We start from the raw sequence: 19,549 nt of genomic DNA, 5'->3' as shown, positions 1-19,549 counted from the left end.
AGTATCAGCAGTGATAATTTGAGATAGGGCATTTTCTATTCTTGTGGCATCCCATCTTTGAAACCCGGTGAAAAATTTGCACAGGCCTAGCTGTGCTGGCAGCCGAATACAGACCATTGGTCCATCTAACTCTGTATTGTCAACACTGACTGCAGCGGCTCTCCAGGGCTTCAGATTGTGGGGAAATCAGCTTCATATAACCAACATTCTTAACTCTATTTTAATGCATAAGGGGGTTAAGACCATAGAGTGAGCTGTTCTGCCAGGTTTAGCTAGGTCACGCCCCCATCAGCTTGGGAGGAAGTGTCATCAAACTTTGTTTTTCCTGTTCCACCATGTGAGCGCCAAGGAGTAAAGAGATGTGAGCTGGCTGCTGCAAGCTCAGACTGTATGGCTTAAGCAAGCCACACAGTCAAACCTCGGTTCTCCAATGGTTCCATTTTCGAACATTTCGACTCCCGAATACAAAAAACCCAGAAGTAAATGCTCTGGTTATTGAAAGTTTTTCAGAACTCGGACGTCTGATGCAGCTTCCGCTTGAGTGCAAGAAGTTCTTGCAACCAATCGGAAGCTGCGCCTCGGTTGTCGAACGTTTCGGAAATCGAACAGTCTTCCGGAACGGATTACGTTTGACAACTGAGGTTTGACTGTGTTTGTGTTTCTATACAAATAATTTAGGAATGTTCACCACTTTGGAGCCTAAGTTTTACTGCTTTTGTATTCTGACTGATGTATGGAAAAGCACATGAATCTGACCTTTAAAAGTTTGTAAGTAAACCATTTTTAACTTACCCAAATGTGTGGTCTCTTTTTGTGCTAAGGGAAGAGGGGAACTTTGGAAGCAACTTGGAAAGGGTGTTTTAAAACACTTTACTTTGCTGTATATTTTGTGATTTTCAATCTCTGCTAGGGTTCTCTCACAAAGAGTACTTGCTCCAAACCTGGATCTTAGGCATCCAGCGAATTCTCTTTATATTTACATATTTTTCTTTAAACCAAATAAAACCAACATAGATAAGGAGTCTTTTCTAGCCCTGACTATAGATGCCGGGCTTTGAAATTGGGACCATCTGCATGCAAAGCAGATGACCTATCGCTGAACTACAGCTGTTCTCCCCAAGATTCCACTTACACTAGCCCTGGCCAGCATGGCAAATGGTCAGGGATGACAAGAATTGTAGTTGTGGAAGTCAAATATCTGCTCTGCCTTAGGGCAGGGACGACTAGCTCTGCCAAGGGCAGCAATGACACATTGCTGGGGATGTGTGCTTTATCATATCCCTGACACCTAGAGTCTACCTGTAGGTTTCCCAGCAAATTTAAAAAATAATTTTTTGACAGTAAATGACAAATACTTAGTAAAGTATTTTAATTCATCTTCTCGGAGAACTTTAACTTGCTTATAGTTTATGGTAGTTAACTCTCAAGACTATAAAAATGTCTGAAACTAATTTCATTTTCTATTACAGGCTATGCTGCAGAGCTAATTTTACATCTACAGAACATTCAGTTCTTGCTTTAAAAAATGATATAATGGGAAAATATGTTATGGCTGAGAATTATATGCATTTTCTTCGCCTCTGGGGAACGTTTGTGTAATCAAGGAAGACTTTTCATGTCCAGGGTAATCTTTAAACACACTAGTCTGAAAAATATATGGGGAAAGAGAGTGATAAACATAGTTGCCAGCTAAAAACACCAAACATATTTGAACTATATAAGAAGATTTACTTTTGGCTATTTGATGAGCTGGCACTTCAACAGAAACCATGTGGCTGTTTCTCAGAAAAAGGTCCTATTCCCCGTGGATTTGTTATTCTCAATTAATTCAGTTAGTTTTGTCATGGTTTTGGAATCCATTATTTGGCCCTGCATTAAGCATTCTACATTTTTGTTAGCTGTCAGGAACCATGCTGAGGAGGGCTGCACGGAGGAAGAATGGTGGGAGCCACGCCCTCCTCCTGATCCTGAATCTTCCCAGGAGCAGGACAGTATAGATTTGGAACAGTGGTTTGCAGAGGGGCATAGTTCGGAAGGCAGAAGCTGGGAAATACTAGACGGGGAACAGCTAGAAGAAGAGACACTAGAAGAGAGAGAGTTAACAGATTCACAGTCCCTGGATAGTATCCACCCCCCTTCCCCAAAGTCTCGGAGAGCTCAGAAAGTGTCAGAACAGAAAGCAGAGAGACTACAAACTCAGATTACAAAACGTAGGAGTGACATGGATTAATAGGGACAGGGGAAGGAGTGACCTTAATTGGGAGCACTGCCATTCTTGTTAGATGCGTTCTTTTGTCCTTCACTATGCTGTGGGTTAAACTACAGAGCCAAGGTCGGTGGTTCGAATCCCTGTGACGGGGTGAGCTCCCGTTGCTCGGTCCTGCTCCTGTCAACCTAGCAGTTCGAAAGCACGTCAAAGTGCAAGTAGAGAAATAGGTACTGCTCCGGCAGGAAGGTAAACGGCGTTTCTGTGCGCTGCTCTGGTTCACCAGAAGCAGATTAGTCATGCTGGCCACATGACCCGGAAGCTGTACGCCGGCTTCCTCGGCCAATAAAGCGAGATGAGCGTGCAACTCCCGAGTCATCCGCAACTGGACCTAATGGTCAGGGGTTCCTTTACCTTTTTATGTTTATTAAAGAAACTAACTGGTAAGAATTTCCTTTCGTTTGATCTGCTCATTTACGGCCAGGGGGCGGAAGCCAATTCTCCGAAGCCTGACATTAACCGAGAATTAGATGTGATTCAAAATGTGCTTCTTAAAGTCGCTTTTAAGAAAACTCCCCCAGTGGTGGGAAGGACCAGGACCAGGACTGTGTATCATGAAGGATTGATACTGACAGTGGAAGCTTCCCTTCTGGGACTAACCGTTCATGGGACAGTTTAGTTCTCATGGAGCTCAAGCCTTTGAATATGTGTTGAGACACATATTGCATTCAATTGGCCACACTCCTAACTACACCTGCATAGGATTCCGGGCTTAGTTTAGTCTTGCATTGATTTATTAAAGGAGGGAAATGATGTGGAAATCTCAAGGGAGTGCAGCGAAAGGTCAGTATAAGTAATGTCCTAAAACAGGACTCGCCAGCCACACAGCTTTACTTTTCTGCTATGCGTTACATCATCCAGACTGTACAGAAGTGGAATGAAAAAGGTCTTCATGTGAGATGTGCCTGGGGCTGAGCAAATGGTCTTTCATGCAAATAAGGCAAGCCAAATGGTACACAAGAAGGGGCAAAACTTCCTGGTCAATCAGGGGGAAATAACTCCCCTAATTAGAATGTCTAAAAATCTTTTTCTGTCTTTTTTGCATTCTGAGATTCTGGATGAAGCTCATTCATCTTAGGTTTCCTGAAAGTTAAATGGTTTTTTTGCACTTGGCTGATTCCATTTACAATGGAATACAATGGAATATTCCATTTACAATGGAATAGAGCTATATTTTGCTCTGCTGTTTTTACTGTACCATAATTAACTGGTGGGCTGACAAGATGCTATCTATCTGTGCAATTTGCAATTTTTTTATTTTACAAAAGCAGTTATTTAGAGTCTCCTTCTGTCCCCTTATGGCACAGAGCAATGACATTGTTTATGAGTAGGTTCTTACTTAAAACAAACTGCGCTGATTATATAAGGTGCCTCCTACAGAAAAAAAAGCCATTTTAGCAAGCTATTTATTAAGTGTGTGGATGGGACAAGTAATTTCACTGCTGATGGTATTTACTGAACTGTAAAAATTCAGTTGCAACAGAAAAAAATAAAGATCTGCCTTGCTTTCTCTGGATCTTGCCTCCATCCATTCTTCTCTGACAGATAATGGATGTAGGGGGACACAGAGTTCCTTGGTGGGGAGTTGGGCAGTAAAAGCCAACCCTGGTTTTTTTCTACAACACTGGTCTATTCCCTTTTCCTGCAAGCTTGCCTGCCACCATTGCCTTAGCTCAGGGCCCTAAGTTGTCAAAAGCCAATTTCGCCCTCTAACACCTGCCATGAAGAATCAGAAAAAGGTTAGACTGTCAGTAGGAAGCCATTTTATTTTACAGCTAATTAAAAATTGCTGAGGTTACTGGAAAACCACTGTCAAAGTCCAAATTGTTAACCACCCCTACATCTTGTCACTGAACTGCTTTTCCAACTTTGCCCCCTCCCTTTATCCATTTTAAATTTGTCCACCCTGAAGTGTTGAGTTTATCCATAATGCAAAGAAGACAAAAATAAAGCTACAAAGAGATTAATTTATTATGTACTTTGTGTTGTTTAAATTGCCATTTTATGTTTTGAACTGCCCTGAGATCTACAGGTATGGGGCAGTATACAAATTTAATAAATCATCATCATTACCATCATATTTTATATGACCTCTCAGATATAAGTACCATTGAGTTTATGCTGGTTTACTCCCAGGCAGCGTTCAAAACTCCCATTGTTCTAGGCATGTTTTGTGACAAGGAATTTCATTAGCGTGAGCAGTTTCTGAGCTCTGGGTGCAGTAAGGTAAAGGTAAGGGTAAAAGAACACTGGACGGTTAAGTCCAGTCAAAGGCAACTATGGGGTTGTGGTGCTCATCTCGCTTTCAGGCCGAGGGAGGCGGCGCTTGTCCACAGACAGCTTTCTGGGTCATGTGGCCAGCATGACTAAACCACTTCTGGTGCAACAGAACACTGTGACGGAAACCAGAGTGCACGGAAATGCCGTTTACCTTCCCACCGCAGCGGTACTGCACCCAAGATTTCAGATTAAAACTGCAGAGTGGAAGGAAAGGAGGACCTTTTTCTGCCTCCCCCAGTCACTCTCTGAAGACTGGAGAAGAGGCTGTCTTAAAAATATTAGGGGGGCAGGCAGGGGAAACATGCCTTTGGTTTGGGTTGGTTTTTTTTTTGCAGTCTTCAGATGAGGACTAGATTATGTGAAAAATGAATATTAGATTTTAGCTGCAGTTCATTCATTTCCAGCTTTGTATTATTGTTATTTAAAAAGTGTGCTTAGACATTCCATTGTTGCGCCCATAACCTAGGTTTAAGGTGCCATTTAGCTCCTAGCTTTCATATCTCAGTCTCTAACACTGCTCCCGGGTCAATAGATACATGAATTAAGCCTCAGTTTTTTCCCCATATTATATATACAGCAGGAGTGGGGAACCTTTGACACTCCTGCCATGTTGTTGAACTACAACTCCCAATACATTTTAGTGTATTTTTCATCTTTGTTGGAAGCCGCCCAGAGTGGCTGGGGAAACCCAGCCAGATGGGCGGGGTACAAATAATAAATTATTATTATTATTATCCTCCCTGGTCACAGGCCATGCTTGCTGGGGCAGATGGGAGTTGTAGTTCAGCAACATCTGGCTGGCCAAAGGTTCCTCACACAGTAACTGCGCAGCTCAATGCAGAGTTCTGCACATCCACTTATTTTGAACTGAATGGCTTTTAATCACGCCTAACTTTGAGTAGGATCTAGCTGCATATTACTAGCAGAGTAATATTCCAGTCGGATCCTTGCAGTCACGTGTTCTTCACCTCTGTGCTTTTCAAGAAGGTTGGGGAACCTTGTGATACTTTGGATATACTGTACACTATATGGGATCCACTGCATTTCACTTACAGTTCTGTGGTTAGTGGTTTTATGATCCTGTGATTCTAAGAAATATATATAGCATATATTCTATGATTTCCTATTGGTATCTGGGAAGGCCAGTAACTCAGCGGTGGAGCATCTGCCTTGCCTGTAGAGATATTTGAATATAATAATAATAAATAAATAAAATAAAAAACAAATAAATAAATACTTTTTATTATTTGTACTCTGCCTATCTGACTGGGTTGCCCCAGCCACTCTGGGCGCCTTCCAGCATCTACAAAAATATGCAGATATCAGACCCTCCATGTGCCCCTATTTTCTAGGGACAGTTCTGGATTTACAGAAGCCATCCCAATTTCTCATTTGATCTCAGAATGTCCCACTTTTCCTTAGGATGGCCCTATTTTCATCGGAGAAATGTTGGACGGTATAGATTTTCGTTCATTGGGAAGCCGCAGCATATGACAAACTTTAGTAAAGAGCACATATAAATAAATAGGCACGAGCGCAAAGAAGGGCTCCCACCTGCCTGGAAAATCCCAGACGCAGCTCCTTCTCTCAGGTGTAGATACGGAAATGCACTGTGCACGCGATCCGCGCCCACACGTTCACGCGGAGGGGGGATGAGGAGACTCTAGATAGAACTCACACGCCTCGAACCCAAAGTTGGCGCTTGTCCAGAGAAGCAAAGCGCGCCGCCCTTTGAACTAGGCTCCATTTTTCCGCCCCTGCTTTGCCCCGCTGGACTCGGGAAGCTCCTCCTGGAAGGGGCGGCTCCGCGAAAGCCGGCAGCTCACGGGCCGGGGCTTAGCAACCGTGGCGTCTCCCGTGTCAACGAAAGAAAGAAGCGGGGCGGCAGCGGCGCCACCGTGGAACTCCTCGCCAGCGCGTCACAATGGGATGGAAGCGACCGGGGGGCTCGAAGCAGGTGAGGCGGGGCGCCTGCAGGGGGCGCACGGGAGCAGCCCCCTCTCGGATGGGGGCTTCTTCCCACGGTCGGCTGAAGGCTTCCAGCTCTGGCTGGTTCACCCCACGGGCCCCCTATCCTTCTGTCCCCCTATCGCCCTGGGATCCGATTTCCCTCTCTGCGCCTGTGCCAAGTTGGGGCGCTGGGCACTTGATTGATCCGAACGACACAAAATGAGTGAGGTCCTTATTCATTTCATAGAAACATAGAATTGTAAGGGATGCCCCCCCCCGATAATCTAGTCCAACCCCTTGCAATACAAGAATCTTTTGCCCAGCGTGGGGATGAAGAGCCTCGCGCCCTACTGACTGAGCTGTCTTAAAGGCAACTGTTGTGATTCGTCACTGTTGTTGGTAAAGGTAAAGGTAAAGGGACCCCTGACCATTAGGTCCAGTTGTGACCGACTCTGGGGTTGCGGCGCTCATCTCGCTTTATTGACCGAGGGAGCCGGCGTACAGCTTCCGGGTCATGTGGCCAGCATGACTAACCAAACCAGAGCAGCGCACGGAAACGTCGTTTACCTTCCCGCCGGAGCGGTACCTATTTATCTACTTGTACTTTGAGGTGCTTTCAAACTGCTAGGTTGGCAGGAGCAGGGACCGAGCAACAGGAGCTCACCCCGTCACGGGGATTCGAACTGCCAACCTTCTGATCAGCAAGTCCTAGGCTCTGTGGTTTAACCCACAGCACCACCCACGTCCCTACTGTTGTTGGTAGTTTTACATTAATTCTCCTTGTGCTTTGGGGTGTGTGTGTGGGTGCTAGCAGTCTACATGGAATCATAGAATGGTAGAGCTGGAAGGGACCCCAAGTGTCATCTAGTCCAACCCCCTGCAATGCAGGAATCTTTTGCCCAGCGTGAGGCTCGAACCCACGACCCTGAGATTAAGAGCCTCATGCTGTACCGACTGAGCCACGTGTATACACCTATACGTAAGGTTATTGTGGAATCAAAGCATTAGAGCTTGATGTTTTTATTATGTTTTTAGATATGCTGTAAGATGCCCAGAGTGGCTGCGCAAATCCAGCCAGATGGGCGGAGTATAAATAATAAAATTATTGTTGTTGTTATTATTAGTGATATTATTATTAGCTCTGGAATTATTATTATTATTTATTGTTAATTTTACCCTAAGGTCGTAGGGTGCGTAACAACAAAATATTAGAAATAGTTTAAAACAACTTCTAGTCTCAAAAATAATGGGTGTCCTAAAAATACACAGCTCAAGCAGCAAAAGGCTGGGTGAAGAAGTAGATACAGTATAGTTTTGACAGGTCCAAGCCCTGAAGGTGGGCCTTGGGTTGCAGAAATATGGGGGCATTTGTGAAGTGCAGGTTTTCCCAGCACAGTTCTGCAGCAGGAGAACAAACTACCGGTATGCTCTTGGGAAACCTCACTTTCACAACTTTGACATCTTGAGCCTGCTCAGAAATAATTCTTGTTTGAATATAGGCCTGACCATAGCTACTCAGAAGTCCAATTGAACTTAATGGGGTTTACTCCCAGGTATGCTTGGTTTGATGTGAAGATTGGGGGGACTTAACGTGGATAATTCTAAGCCAAAACCTGAAAGTGGGAGCAGTTCAGGTAAAGAAACTTGAGCTTTTCACTCTTAATTCCTTAGAGGGAAAGAGCTGGAAGCCATATGGACCAAGCAAATAATGTGGATAAATGAGGAATCTTTTGTGAGCAGATTTCCAACCTTGTATATTTACATTTCAGGTAATAAATTGGGAAATCTAGTCACAGAACTCCCACACAAGATTTATTTCAGCCCTCAACCATGCTTTGCTGATAAGTGGGTAACGGTAGTAGCATGTAGTCAACTTTCTACTTCTAGGCCGCAATGTAGTTATTGAGATGTTTTCTCCCACTGAAATGGGCTTAATGACAAATGTAAGCAGGAATTCAGTTCTATACATCTTCCCTCTTTGAATTCATGCCATACCTGCAATTCCACACCTCCAATTGGTATAACCTGAACACAGAATGTGAAATTGTTTAGAGTGGAATCATTTTCTCTGGGAAATGGAAATACAGGTCTGTCTAAACCTGGAAAACTAAGCCAAACTGCTCTCCCTCCCCACTGCCAGGTTGGATTCAAAAAGCTATATGTGGGCAACCTCCCAAGTTTCACTGAATTTTGTGTGGACTCTTGCCAGTTTATTACTTTGCATTTTTACAGCTCCCTAAGAAGTCCATGCATTTATTATAAGGTGTATCGTTTTCCTAGCATAGATGGCTGCGTCTGTAAAAATTTTAAAATCCATACTAAAGCTTGGATGCAAGAAATGTGCTTATATGTTCCCCCAAACTGAAGACACTGACTGAGTGGGTAAAAACTCTTTCCAAACTTTCCCACTGAAACTTGGTTTAAAATGTTGGTCTTAAGATTCTTAATATTTCTCTAATTAGCTGGGCCATCCCTCAATTTAAGTTGAGTTTTGATTTTTACAGATTCTTTTTCTATCAGAATCCCTGTATGTTCTTCTCCCATTTGCCACACAATTGCCTGAGCAGTTCAGGTGAAGAAACTTGAGCTAGCAAGGAATTAAATTCCAGAGTGAAAAAAGAGAGTGTGCTACATCCAAGCCTCTGAACAGCTATCAAAATAGCACGGCATCTGGTTCTGGTAGCCGGGACTTTTGCACTCTATTGAATTACAGTGCTTATCGCAGGATTTCATTTGCCATGGAGTCACCAGCTCGGGTCTCTGTGTTATATTAGAAGGACTAGATTGCAGTGATTCCTAGTAGATTCTCTTGTGAATGAATACTGTTAATCACAGCACCTTTTTGGTGCCAATGTGGTATAGCGGCTTGAGTGTTGGGCTAAGACCTGAGAGACCAGGGTTCAAACCTCCACTCAGCTCACTGGGTGATATCTGACCAGTCACTCACTCTCAACCTAACCTACCTCACAGGGTTGTTGTGTTTATAAGATGAGGAGGAAAGCTGTGTATGCCACCTTGAGCTCCTTGGAGAAAAGGATTAGAACAAGTGTAAAATAAATATATAACTATGCAAAGTGCTTTACAATCCTAATTCATTCTTTTTTGCCACCTTGTAAGGCTGGTCCTTATTATTCTCATTTTACAAACTGGGCAATGGAGGATGATAGCTATTAGCTTGTTCAGTGTTACTCAGGGCTCCTTTCCAGGAAAAAAAAAGTGATTTCCATGTAAGATAATTTTGATGTGGCAATTGAACATAGATAAACAACCGAGACTGACTGCAGACTCAATCAGCAGTCATGTTCATGCATGTGGGATCACCACAGATTATGATCCACAGAATAAAGTGTCAGTACTTAGTATTTAAAGCATTTCACACACATTATCTCATATGGGATACATGTGGAATTCATGCAAATTGTTCTATGGAAGTGTCCTTTGCATAGGGATTTTGCAACATGAAATCACGGCATCAAAGTACTTGAATTCAGGCCCTAATCCATCACACGGGTAAATAAATTGCGGTGATTCATATGTTTTATAGCTGACACTTAAGAGACAAGAGTTCTGTCTCCCTGGAGGCAAAATGCACAACTTACCACTTGGTACCGCAGCCAAAGGGTAAACGTTTGCACAAACCCTCCCCTGTGTACATGTAGGGCATTTTGAAGGGCTTCCTAGTTACGGCATCACTAGACCTGTTGTTCTGGTCTTCTTGTTTAAAGTTACCCAAGTGACTACAGTGGTATGTGGATCTGGAATACTGGAATAACATTCTGCCAGGTAATTGAAGAGGCCAAAGTGATTCACTTCTTTAGTCTGGTCTTTGGCACCCGAAACGTACATTTCTTTTTTTTTTATTTTTTTATAAATTTTTTTATTGCTTTTTTCCAGAATCTAAATCCATCATCAATAACACAACAAAAGCGGTTTTACAGAAAGAAAAAGAAATTAAACAAGAAAAAATTCATTTTTCGAAGTCTTTTTTTTTTTTTTCATCATCCACTGGACTTCCCCATCTCCTCCATCCCTGCATTCTTTATAATAAATATAAACAGCAAATTAATACCTTGTTTCCTGTGTTTTTGTATTTTCATCTAATTATTCACTCTGAAATTAAAACTTTTCTCAATCATTAACTTTGTTTCTATCAACTCCGAATTTCAATACTGAAGCATATTTACCTCAAACCTTAGCAAATTTTTAACATTCATATATCTTATAATGTTTTTGTAAATAGTCCTTAAATTTTTTCCAATCCTCTTCCGCAGCCTCTTCTCCCAGGTCTCGGATTCTGCCAGTCATTTCGGCTAGTTGCATATAGTCCATCAGTTGTGTGTGCCATTCTTCCAGTGTGGGTAGCTCCTGTGCCTTCCAGTATTTAGCTATGAGAATTCTTGCTGCAGTCGTTGCATATAGAAAGAAGGTTCTGTCTTTCTTAGGTATCCTCTGGCCCACAATGCCCAAGAGGAAGGCCTCTGGTTTCTTCTGAAAGGTATACTTAAATACCTTTTTCAACTCGTTATAAATCATTTCCCAGAAGGCCTTCACCCTCGGGCATGTCCACCAGAGGTGGTAAAAAGTTCCTTCAGCCTCCTTACATTTCCAACATTTATTATCAGACAAATGGTATATCTTTGCAAGTTTGACTGGGGTCATGTACCACCTGTACATCATTTTCATAATATTTTCCTTTAAGGCACTACATGCCGTAAATTTCATACCGGTGGTCCATAACCTTTCCCAGTCCTCAAACATAATGTTGTATCCAATATCTTGTGCCCATTTTATCATGGCTGATTTGACTGTCTCATCTTGAGTATTCCATTTAAGCAGCAAGTTGTACATTCTTGAAAGCACTTTCGTCTTAGGTTCAAGTAATTCTAGTTCTAATTTTGATTTTTCCACCTGGAAACCAATTTTTTTATCTTTTTTAAAGATCTCTAAAATTTGGGCATAGTGAAACCAGTCTCGCACCTTCCCTTTCAATTTTTCAAAGCTCTGCAACCTCCAAGTGTCACCCACTCTTTCTATTATTTCACAGTATTTTGCCCAGCCACCCCCCATATTAAGTATTTTTGTGGCTTTAGCCTCCATCGGTGATAACCACCTCGGAGTCTTGTTTTCAAATAAGTCCTTGTATTTAGTCCAGACAGAAAACAGAGATTTCCTTACAATATGGTTTTTAAACAACTTATGAGACTTTACCTTGTCGTACCACAAATATGCATGCCACCCAAAAGCATTGTTGAACCCTTCCAGATCTAGGACATCAGTGTTTTCTAGCAAAAACCAATCTTTCAGCCAGCAGAGGGATGCAGCTTCATAATACAACCTTAAGTCCGGCAGGGCAAAACCCCCTCTTTCCTTTGCATCTGTTAATATTTTAAATTTTATTCGGGGCTTTTTGCCCTGCCAGACAAACTTCATAATGTCCCTCTGCCACTTTCCAAAACATTCCACTCTGTCCACGATCTGTAGGGTCTGGAACAGAAACAGCATTTTTGGCAATACATTCATCTTTACTGCTACAATTCTTCCCAACAAGGAAAGTTTCAATCTTGACCAGATTTCTAGATCCTTTTTAATTTCAGACCAACATTTTTCATAATTATCTTTAAACAGATTCAAATTTTTCCCAGTCAAGTTGACCCCCAGGTATTTCACTTTATTAACAACGTTTAGTTCTGTTTCCTTCTGAAACCCATCTATTTCTAAAGGTGTCAAGTTTTTTGCCAAAACCTTAGTTTTTTGTTTGTTTAACTTGAATCCCGCCACCCGACCAAACTCAGAAATTAATTCCAATACTCTTTTTGTGCTGGACACCGGCTCCTGTAATGTCAAAACCAAGTCATCTGCAAAGGCCTTCAGTTTATATTGTTTTCCTCCGACCTGTATTCCTTCCACCTGCTGATCCTTCCTGATCAAATTTAGCAAAACCTCAAGGACAGAAATAAATAGCAAGGGTGATAGGGGGCACCCCTGTCGTGTTCCTTTTTCAATTTTAAACTCTTCTGTCACCACATTGTTTACTATCAATTTAGCCTTTTGTTCTGAATATATTGCATCTATGCCATTTTGGAACGCCCTTCCCACTCCCATCCCTTCCAAATTCTTCTTCATAAATTTCCAAGATATATTGTCAAAGGCCTTCTCCGCGTCTATAAATATCAAAACTGCTTTTGTATTCAAATTTGTCTGTAGAAGTTCCAGAACGTCAACAATGTTCCTAGTATTATCTGACAAATGCCTGCCAGGGAGAAAGCCTGCTTGGTCTTTATGAATAACTCCATTTAAGACTTTTTTCAATCTATTTGCCAAAATGTCAGCAAAAATCTTGTAATCCACGTTTAGGAGTGAGATGGGACGGTAGTTCTTAAGTTGAGTCTTTTCAGATTCCAATTTTGGTATCAAAGTGATGAATGCCTCTTTCCACGATTCTGGTGCCCCCTTCCCTTCCATAATTTGATTACATACCTCCATCAATGGCTGAGTCAAGTATTCCTTCAATATCTTATAGTATTTGGAGGTAAGTCCATCTGGGCCCGGGGATTTGCCTAGTTGCATGTTCTGAATGGCATTTTCGATTTCCTGTTGGGTTATTTTATAATTCAAGTCAATTTGTTTGTCTTGTGTTAGTTTTTGTAGGCCATAGCTTTTTAAAAATTTATTTATTTCAGTCTCCACTTGGGGTCCTTGGGAAAACAATTTTTTAAAATATCTCTGGAAACACTTTCTAATTTCCTCTGGTTTCTGAATACATTCTCCTTCAACCTCTAGATTGGTAACAAAGTTCAGTTTTTGTCTCTTTTTCAGCTGCCATGATAGCAGCTTCCCACATTTATTTGCCGATTCAAATGATCTTTGTTTCATCTGTTTGATTTTCCATTCAACTTCTTGATTTATCAGTTTTGCATATTGTGCTTGATGGAATTTTATTTCTCTCAAAACTTCTTTTGATTTTGGATTTAGTCTCAACTTTTTCTCTCCGTCTTTTATCCTTTCCAAGATCTTGTCCTTTTTACCGTTCCAGAGTTTTTTCTTAATAGAATTCTGCTGTATCAGAAACCCTCTCATAACAGCTTTGCTTGCGTCCCAGATTGTTTTTTTTTCCACCGAAGTGTTCAAATTTAGTTCAAAGTAGTCTTTCATCGTCTTTTGGGCCTTCTTCACTATCTCCTGGTCTCTAAACAATGCATCATTCATTCTCCATCTGAAGGATCCAGCTGGTGTAAGTCTCAAGTCCATTTTCAAGGGGTTATGGTCGGAGCAAGTTTTAGGGCAGATCTCTACTTTTTTGGTCTTGGGTGCCAGTCCTCTAGATATCCAGATTTGGTCGATTCTTGTCCAAGATAGGTGGGCCTCAGAAAAGAATGTTCCCTCTCTACCTAGGGGGTTCTTTGTCCTCCAGATATCAATCAAGTCCATATTGTCTGTGAGTTCAAAAAAAGTCTTTGGTAATCTGCCATCTTTAGTCACATTTTGATTTTGTGACTTATCCATATGTGTGGAGACAACCCCATTCATATCTCCCATCAGAATGATGTTATTATAGTCCATATGGTCCAGCATTGTCTCATGCAGCTTCCCATAAAATTCAGATTTCCCCTCATTTGGTGCATAAATTCCAATTATCAAAAATTTTTCTCCTTGTGATTGTATTTCGATCGCCAAAATTCTTCCTTGTTCATCTTTGAACACAAATTTTGGTGCTAGGCTCTCCTTTGCATATATCACGACTCCCCTTTTCTTTTCTTTAGCTGATGAAATAAATTCTTGGCCTAGTCGCTTGTTTATTAGCACTCTTCTGTGGAGCCTAGTCACATGGGTTTCCTGGAGACAAATGACGTCTAGTTGTTCTTTCCTCAAAATGTGAAAAATCCTTTTCCTTTTTTCAGGGGAATTTGCCCCATGAATATTCCAACTAAAAAGCTGCAGAGACATCCTGGATCAGCTTGTTAGCCGATGGGGTTGTCTCCCTTCTCGTCTATGTCTGGAGGTGGATCTTTTGTACCAGGCGTGGGGGGTGGCCAGGTACCTGCTGTCCCTTTTCGAAGGTCCTCCCCGTGATCGTTTAGGAATTTTTCTTGCTCTTCTGCTGTTCTGATTCTCACCTTCTTCCCTTTCAAATTAAAAGATAATCCTTGGGGGAATTCCCACCTGTAAGGGATTGTGTTGTTTCTTAATAATCTTGCCAGATCCTTGTATATAGTTCTTAAGTCCAACAATTGTTTTGGTATGTCTCTGAAGATTTCTGCTGTCTTTCCCTGTATCACCAATGGGTTTTTAAAATGTAGGCCAAGTATGTTGTCTTTTTCTTGCTTGTATCTCAATATGATCAAGCAATCCCTTGGTTTATCTTTCTTGGCCACTCTTCCCAATCTAAAAGCGGTGACGATTTTGAAGTCTTTCTCTTCTGCCAAACCCCAGAACTTGGATATTTCTGCAGTCAAAAAGCCAGCCAAATCTTCCTTTTCTAGTTCTGGAATATTTCTAATCCTAAGATTACTTTCCCGGTTTTTCAGCTCCGCCATAGACAGATAGGCCTGTTGTTCAGTGACCTGTCTACTCAGTGGTCTTACTTCCCCTCTTAATTCCTCAATCCTTTTTTTGTTTTGGTCTGCTTTCGTGTTTGCGTCCTCAGCTAATTTTCGGTTCTCTGATATAGTCTTTTCAAAATTTCCTATCGCCTGTGTGTTTTGAGCAACTTGGTCTGTCAACTTATTAATCGTTGCTGTAACCTGGTCAAATTTAGCCGCTTGTTCATCAGCTTTCTTATTTAATGCTGCCAGTTGATCCAATATTTCTTTAGAAATAGGGTCTAATCCTCCTGCAGCCATATCCTCCAAAACTGGCTGTTTAAATTGTCCTTCTTGCAGACCTGTCACAATTGGAACAGATGATCTACGTGGCTGCACAGGCAAAGTTGATTGCAATAGTTCAGTTTGTTTTGCTTTCTTGGCAGCCCTTGTTTTTCCTGCCACACTCATTCCACAACTGTCTAGGTTTCAAGGTCAAATTGTAAATCCCATGGGAAAAGCAATCATCCAGGCAAAAAGATTTCCAAAACAACCAGCAGTTCTCAGAGGTGTATATTTCCACAATCCAGCAGGGGGAGCTCCCCAAAAGTTTCCACCATTTAATTCCCAAATATGGTAAAATCCAAAATAAGGGGGGGAAACCCTCTAAATTCACTTTAAACTGCAGATGATAAAGGTTCTTTGCGAAGGTGTGAACAACAGTTCCTTTTTTGTAACTGCAAAGTAGCCCAATGTAACTTTATGTCTCTATACACAGTTGCCACAATCTGATGTTACTTTGTATCCAGGCAGCCCGTGAGCTGGGGCTTATAACTTTATAATCCACAAAATATAGAGAGGTATAGCACAGTCTCACAATCAAATCCAAACTTGCAGGGTAAGTTCCAACTTCTTTTAAACTCCTTTCAACGCTTCCGCTTTAAAAAAACTTTGCTCAGTACTTTAAACAGGGACGGAAGACTGACTTCCTTTTTAGCGTCTCCCGCTTTCAGCCGAAATTCACCAATTTGATGTCCAAATAAAGCCTCAAATTTCTTACTCACGAGTTTGTTGTTTCCAATCAAATGTTCAAAGAAGAAAGGTCAGCGCTCATCAGCAGCAGCCGCGCGGCTTCGCTTCCGCGGAAAGAGCGATGGATTCACAGCACCGCTACCCCCTCCACGTTCCGGAGCCCCTTACGGGGTCCCTTCTGCGTATCCGAGGTCGCTCCTGGTGCCCGCCGAATCCCACGGCCACGGGCTCACTCTACCCGTGGTTTTCCTAAACGGGTCGTCGCTGTGCCGCAGCGCACGACCCTTTTCCGCGGAGCCCCTCTTCAACAACTGAAGAGGACCGCCATTGCTGTTTCGCGCCGCCTCCGGAAGTCTCCGAAACGTACATTTCTAGGGCCCACCCAATTATTGTGCCTGCAGTCTGTTTTAAACTATTTTCATCATTGCATTTTAAACCGCTGTAACTTTCCCAGGGCCTTTATGGGCGGATAATAAATCAAAATAGTAATTATAATTCAAATACACATTAGAATTTGGATCTTAAGACAACTTCAGGAATTTGACTGAAGGAAAGTCCCCTGTTTCCTCCCTACTCACCTCGCAGCCACCCAGTCAGCTTTAAAGTTGCTTCAGAGTGTCAACCAGGGGTTCAGAGTGAGACACTATCAGCATACTGATAACACTCAGCTTTGCTTTTCATTGGACGAGGGCCAGTCAACTGAAGCCCAATCCCAACAAGAGGGGAAAGCTGTGGGTAGATGGTTCTTGTATTCTGGGAGTTTGCATTCTACTAGCTCTAGAATGGGTTGCACCCCCCCCCCCCGAAGGGTCAACTTCACTTTTTGGTTCCCTGTTCCCATTGGATCCAGTTTTGTTCTCTAGAGCCTTGGTCCACAGCACCTCCTCCTTCCTGCGTCACCAACGGCAGCCTCTGCTGGACAGGAATGCTCTGGGTCACAGCCACACCGTGATCACCTCCCAATTAGACTGCTATAATGGTATTTTAGGTGTGGCTTGAAAGATGACCAGTTGGTGCAGAACACAGCTGCCGTGATTTGATAAGGATATCTGGATCCCGTCTCCAACGTGGTTGGCAAAAGCTTCACTAGCAAAACATCAGCCGCCCTGAGCCCGGTCTTGGCTGGGGAGGGCGGGGTATAAATAAAATATTATTATTATTATTATTATTATTATTATTATTATCATCATCATCATCATCATCATCATCATCATCATCTTGGGGGCCCAGGTAACTGAATGTGCTGCTTCTGTGCCTTCACCATTAGTTCACCAACCATAGCTTTTCTCTCCAATTTCTCTTCTCCAAACAAGATGACAATAGAATGACCTCACTAGAGATCCTTGCCTTGCACCAATACTTCTTTCTTTCAGGCACCAGGTTGAACCTGGTTTACATAGAACCTTCTGTATTTCCTCTGGTTTTAGGCATTTTTTATTGTTGCCCATGGTTTCACCTCCTGGTAAGTTATTTTAATGTTTATTACTTATGCTGTGGTATTTTTAAAACATTATTTTTATTTCATTTTCCTTAAACAGGTAAGTTACCTTTTTGTAACCATTTTGTCGCTGTGGTATGCTAGTGAGTAGTATAGAAATATTTGAAATAATTAGACAGCACAATCTTAACCATGTCTGCTCAGAAGTAAGTCCTGTTGAATTCAGTGGGGCTTCCTCCTGGGTAAGTGGGAGGACTAGGTTTCTGGCTAATAAAAGCTGTTGGAGCTGCTGCTAACTTTAATTTAAATTCAATTTATAGCATTGAGACCAGACCTGATTTACTGGTTGGATGGCATCAATAAAAAACAAACGTGTTTTTATTCATGTTTTAAGGGGAACACAGAAGGAAGCAAAAAATCAGTGTGGTTGCAATGACTGGAGGCATAGGTAAACGGCTTGCATGGAGTGAACGTGAGTATTCTAAGGTTATGATATTTTATTAATAAAATTACACATGGAACTTCTGTTGGAGCTATGTTGTGTCTTTGACTGTATAAAGTGGTATTCACAGTGCTTTCAATGTATTGTGTGAATGTATCTAATGTCTCTGTGCAAACCCTTGCTTGGTAACAGAAAACCTCTTAAGTCTAATTCCACATTCAGCTCTATGTATGGAATGTTTTTGTACATGCATCTTCTTGTACATAAAGAGAGAGAGAAAAAGAAGGGAGAGGCTTTTGTGTTTATTTAAATGTTTCTCTTTTTGATAATGCTTTCTGTTTAAAAAAGGAGGAGTCATGAGAATACAGTAGAATACCATGGAAAGGAGGTCAGAGGGGGAGATGAGATAGTTGGCAGACAAAGGGATTGCAGTAAGTAAACCTAGCTTGCACGTTTCCCCCTTTACAGAAGTTACTTTTGGTGGAAAGCCTAAAAAAGATCCTGAAAAACCCAAGACGCTGGTTGCCTTCGAGAAGAACTTGGAGCGACAAGAAAGGAGAGATTATGGCGTTCAGTGGGACTTGGATGTGCAACTTCTCATCTCTTCCCCTAAATGGCTTCAGCTGCATGGGCTCAAAAGGAACAAGTTGACCTTTTCTCAGATTTTATCCAAGATTGGATTTCAGCACAAAGAAGGTATGATGTGCAGCAAGTCTTTTCCCTTTGCACGACGCACAGCCTGATCTTTTGCACAGTTAGTTGGCGAAATAAGCCCTGTTGCATTAAACAGTAAGTAACAGCTTGTGTATGGGATATCCTTTGGGGCTCACTTCTAAATAAACAGGCAAGGAATTGGTGCAAAAAATAAATAAATGACCCTGCATGATGGAGACAGCACATGTACAACTTCTTTTTATTCTAGACTATGTATCCATCCTGGGGAAACTTGTGGCTTCTCGATACGCAAATGGGTTGTATCGTCAATACATGACAGGAGAAGATGGCAAGCTGTATAACGTAAGTGGCGGATTCAGAGTAATAATATACCTTTTGGGTAAGATAATATATTGGCAGAATATTATATATTGGCAGGATAATATTATATATTGGCAGGATGAGGTGGTGGCTGGGTGTAGTAACAACCTGCCCTCTGGCTATAAAAAGTTTGTGTTTGAGGTTCTTTAAAATCTGGACTCTGCTTTCAGAGTTCTTGCTGACCTGTTGAAGCTGGGCTTGGGGAGAACTACCTCCAGAACACAGAGTGGAAGTAATAACAATGAGCCTGGGGTCACTTAGCTTCAAAGAGGTGTTCGATAACTGATACTGGTTTGCTGATCCAGCACCTATATTATTCAACAACATTAAAACTACTGACATGGGTTATTTTCAGAATCAGGACTTCCTCTCTTGAATTTTTCCAAGGTCTAGTAGGATTTAATGAGCTGGAAGCTGGTATTGTTTGGAAGTTCCATGAAACCGAACAATTTTTTTTGCCACTTTTCATCCATTGTGAAATGCTGGTTGGGTGGTAGATGTGTGTGAATCATAGCTCCAGAGATCCGCAGCGCTGTTGCGAACAGCTGCCCCACTCAGCACTCTCCTGCTGCTGAGTACTGCTCATT

General features: G+C 42.0%; 1 protein-coding gene and 1 long non-coding RNA gene across 4 annotated transcripts in view; one reads left to right on the top strand and one right to left on the bottom strand.

The window, feature by feature from the left end:
• Nucleotides 1-1,352: 1,352 nt before the first annotated feature.
• On the bottom strand, nt 1,353-6,206 carry LOC128411751 (uncharacterized). The gene is made up of 2 exons (XR_008329901.1): nt 6,101-6,206; nt 1,353-1,645 (listed from the first exon to the last, which is right to left on the bottom strand). It is a non-coding gene; the product is annotated as an uncharacterized LOC128411751 (long non-coding RNA).
• Nucleotides 6,207-6,399: 193 nt separating this feature from the next.
• The window catches only part of VWA3B (von Willebrand factor A domain containing 3B), a 71,518-nt gene continuing 58,368 nt past the window's right edge, over nt 6,400-19,549 (top strand). For 2 of the 3 annotated variants that reach the window (XM_053384128.1, XM_053384127.1), the window contains exons 1-4: nt 6,400-6,503; nt 17,880-17,957; nt 18,396-18,623; nt 18,850-18,944. In XM_053384128.1, coding sequence (XP_053240103.1) covers nt 6,476-6,503; nt 17,880-17,957; nt 18,396-18,623; nt 18,850-18,944 — 429 coding nt within the window. In that variant the 5' untranslated portion in view covers nt 6,400-6,475. Of the gene's footprint in view, nt 6,504-6,531; nt 6,720-17,879; nt 17,958-18,395; nt 18,624-18,849; nt 18,945-19,549 lie in introns of those variants that run through there. The other variant, XM_053384129.1, reaches the window with a different exon arrangement.

This window comes from Podarcis raffonei, chromosome 4, assembly GCF_027172205.1.
Source record: "Podarcis raffonei isolate rPodRaf1 chromosome 4, rPodRaf1.pri, whole genome shotgun sequence".
Classification (NCBI taxonomy): domain Eukaryota; kingdom Metazoa; phylum Chordata; class Lepidosauria; order Squamata; family Lacertidae; genus Podarcis; species Podarcis raffonei.
This window is presented reverse-complemented; position numbering and strand designations above follow the sequence as displayed.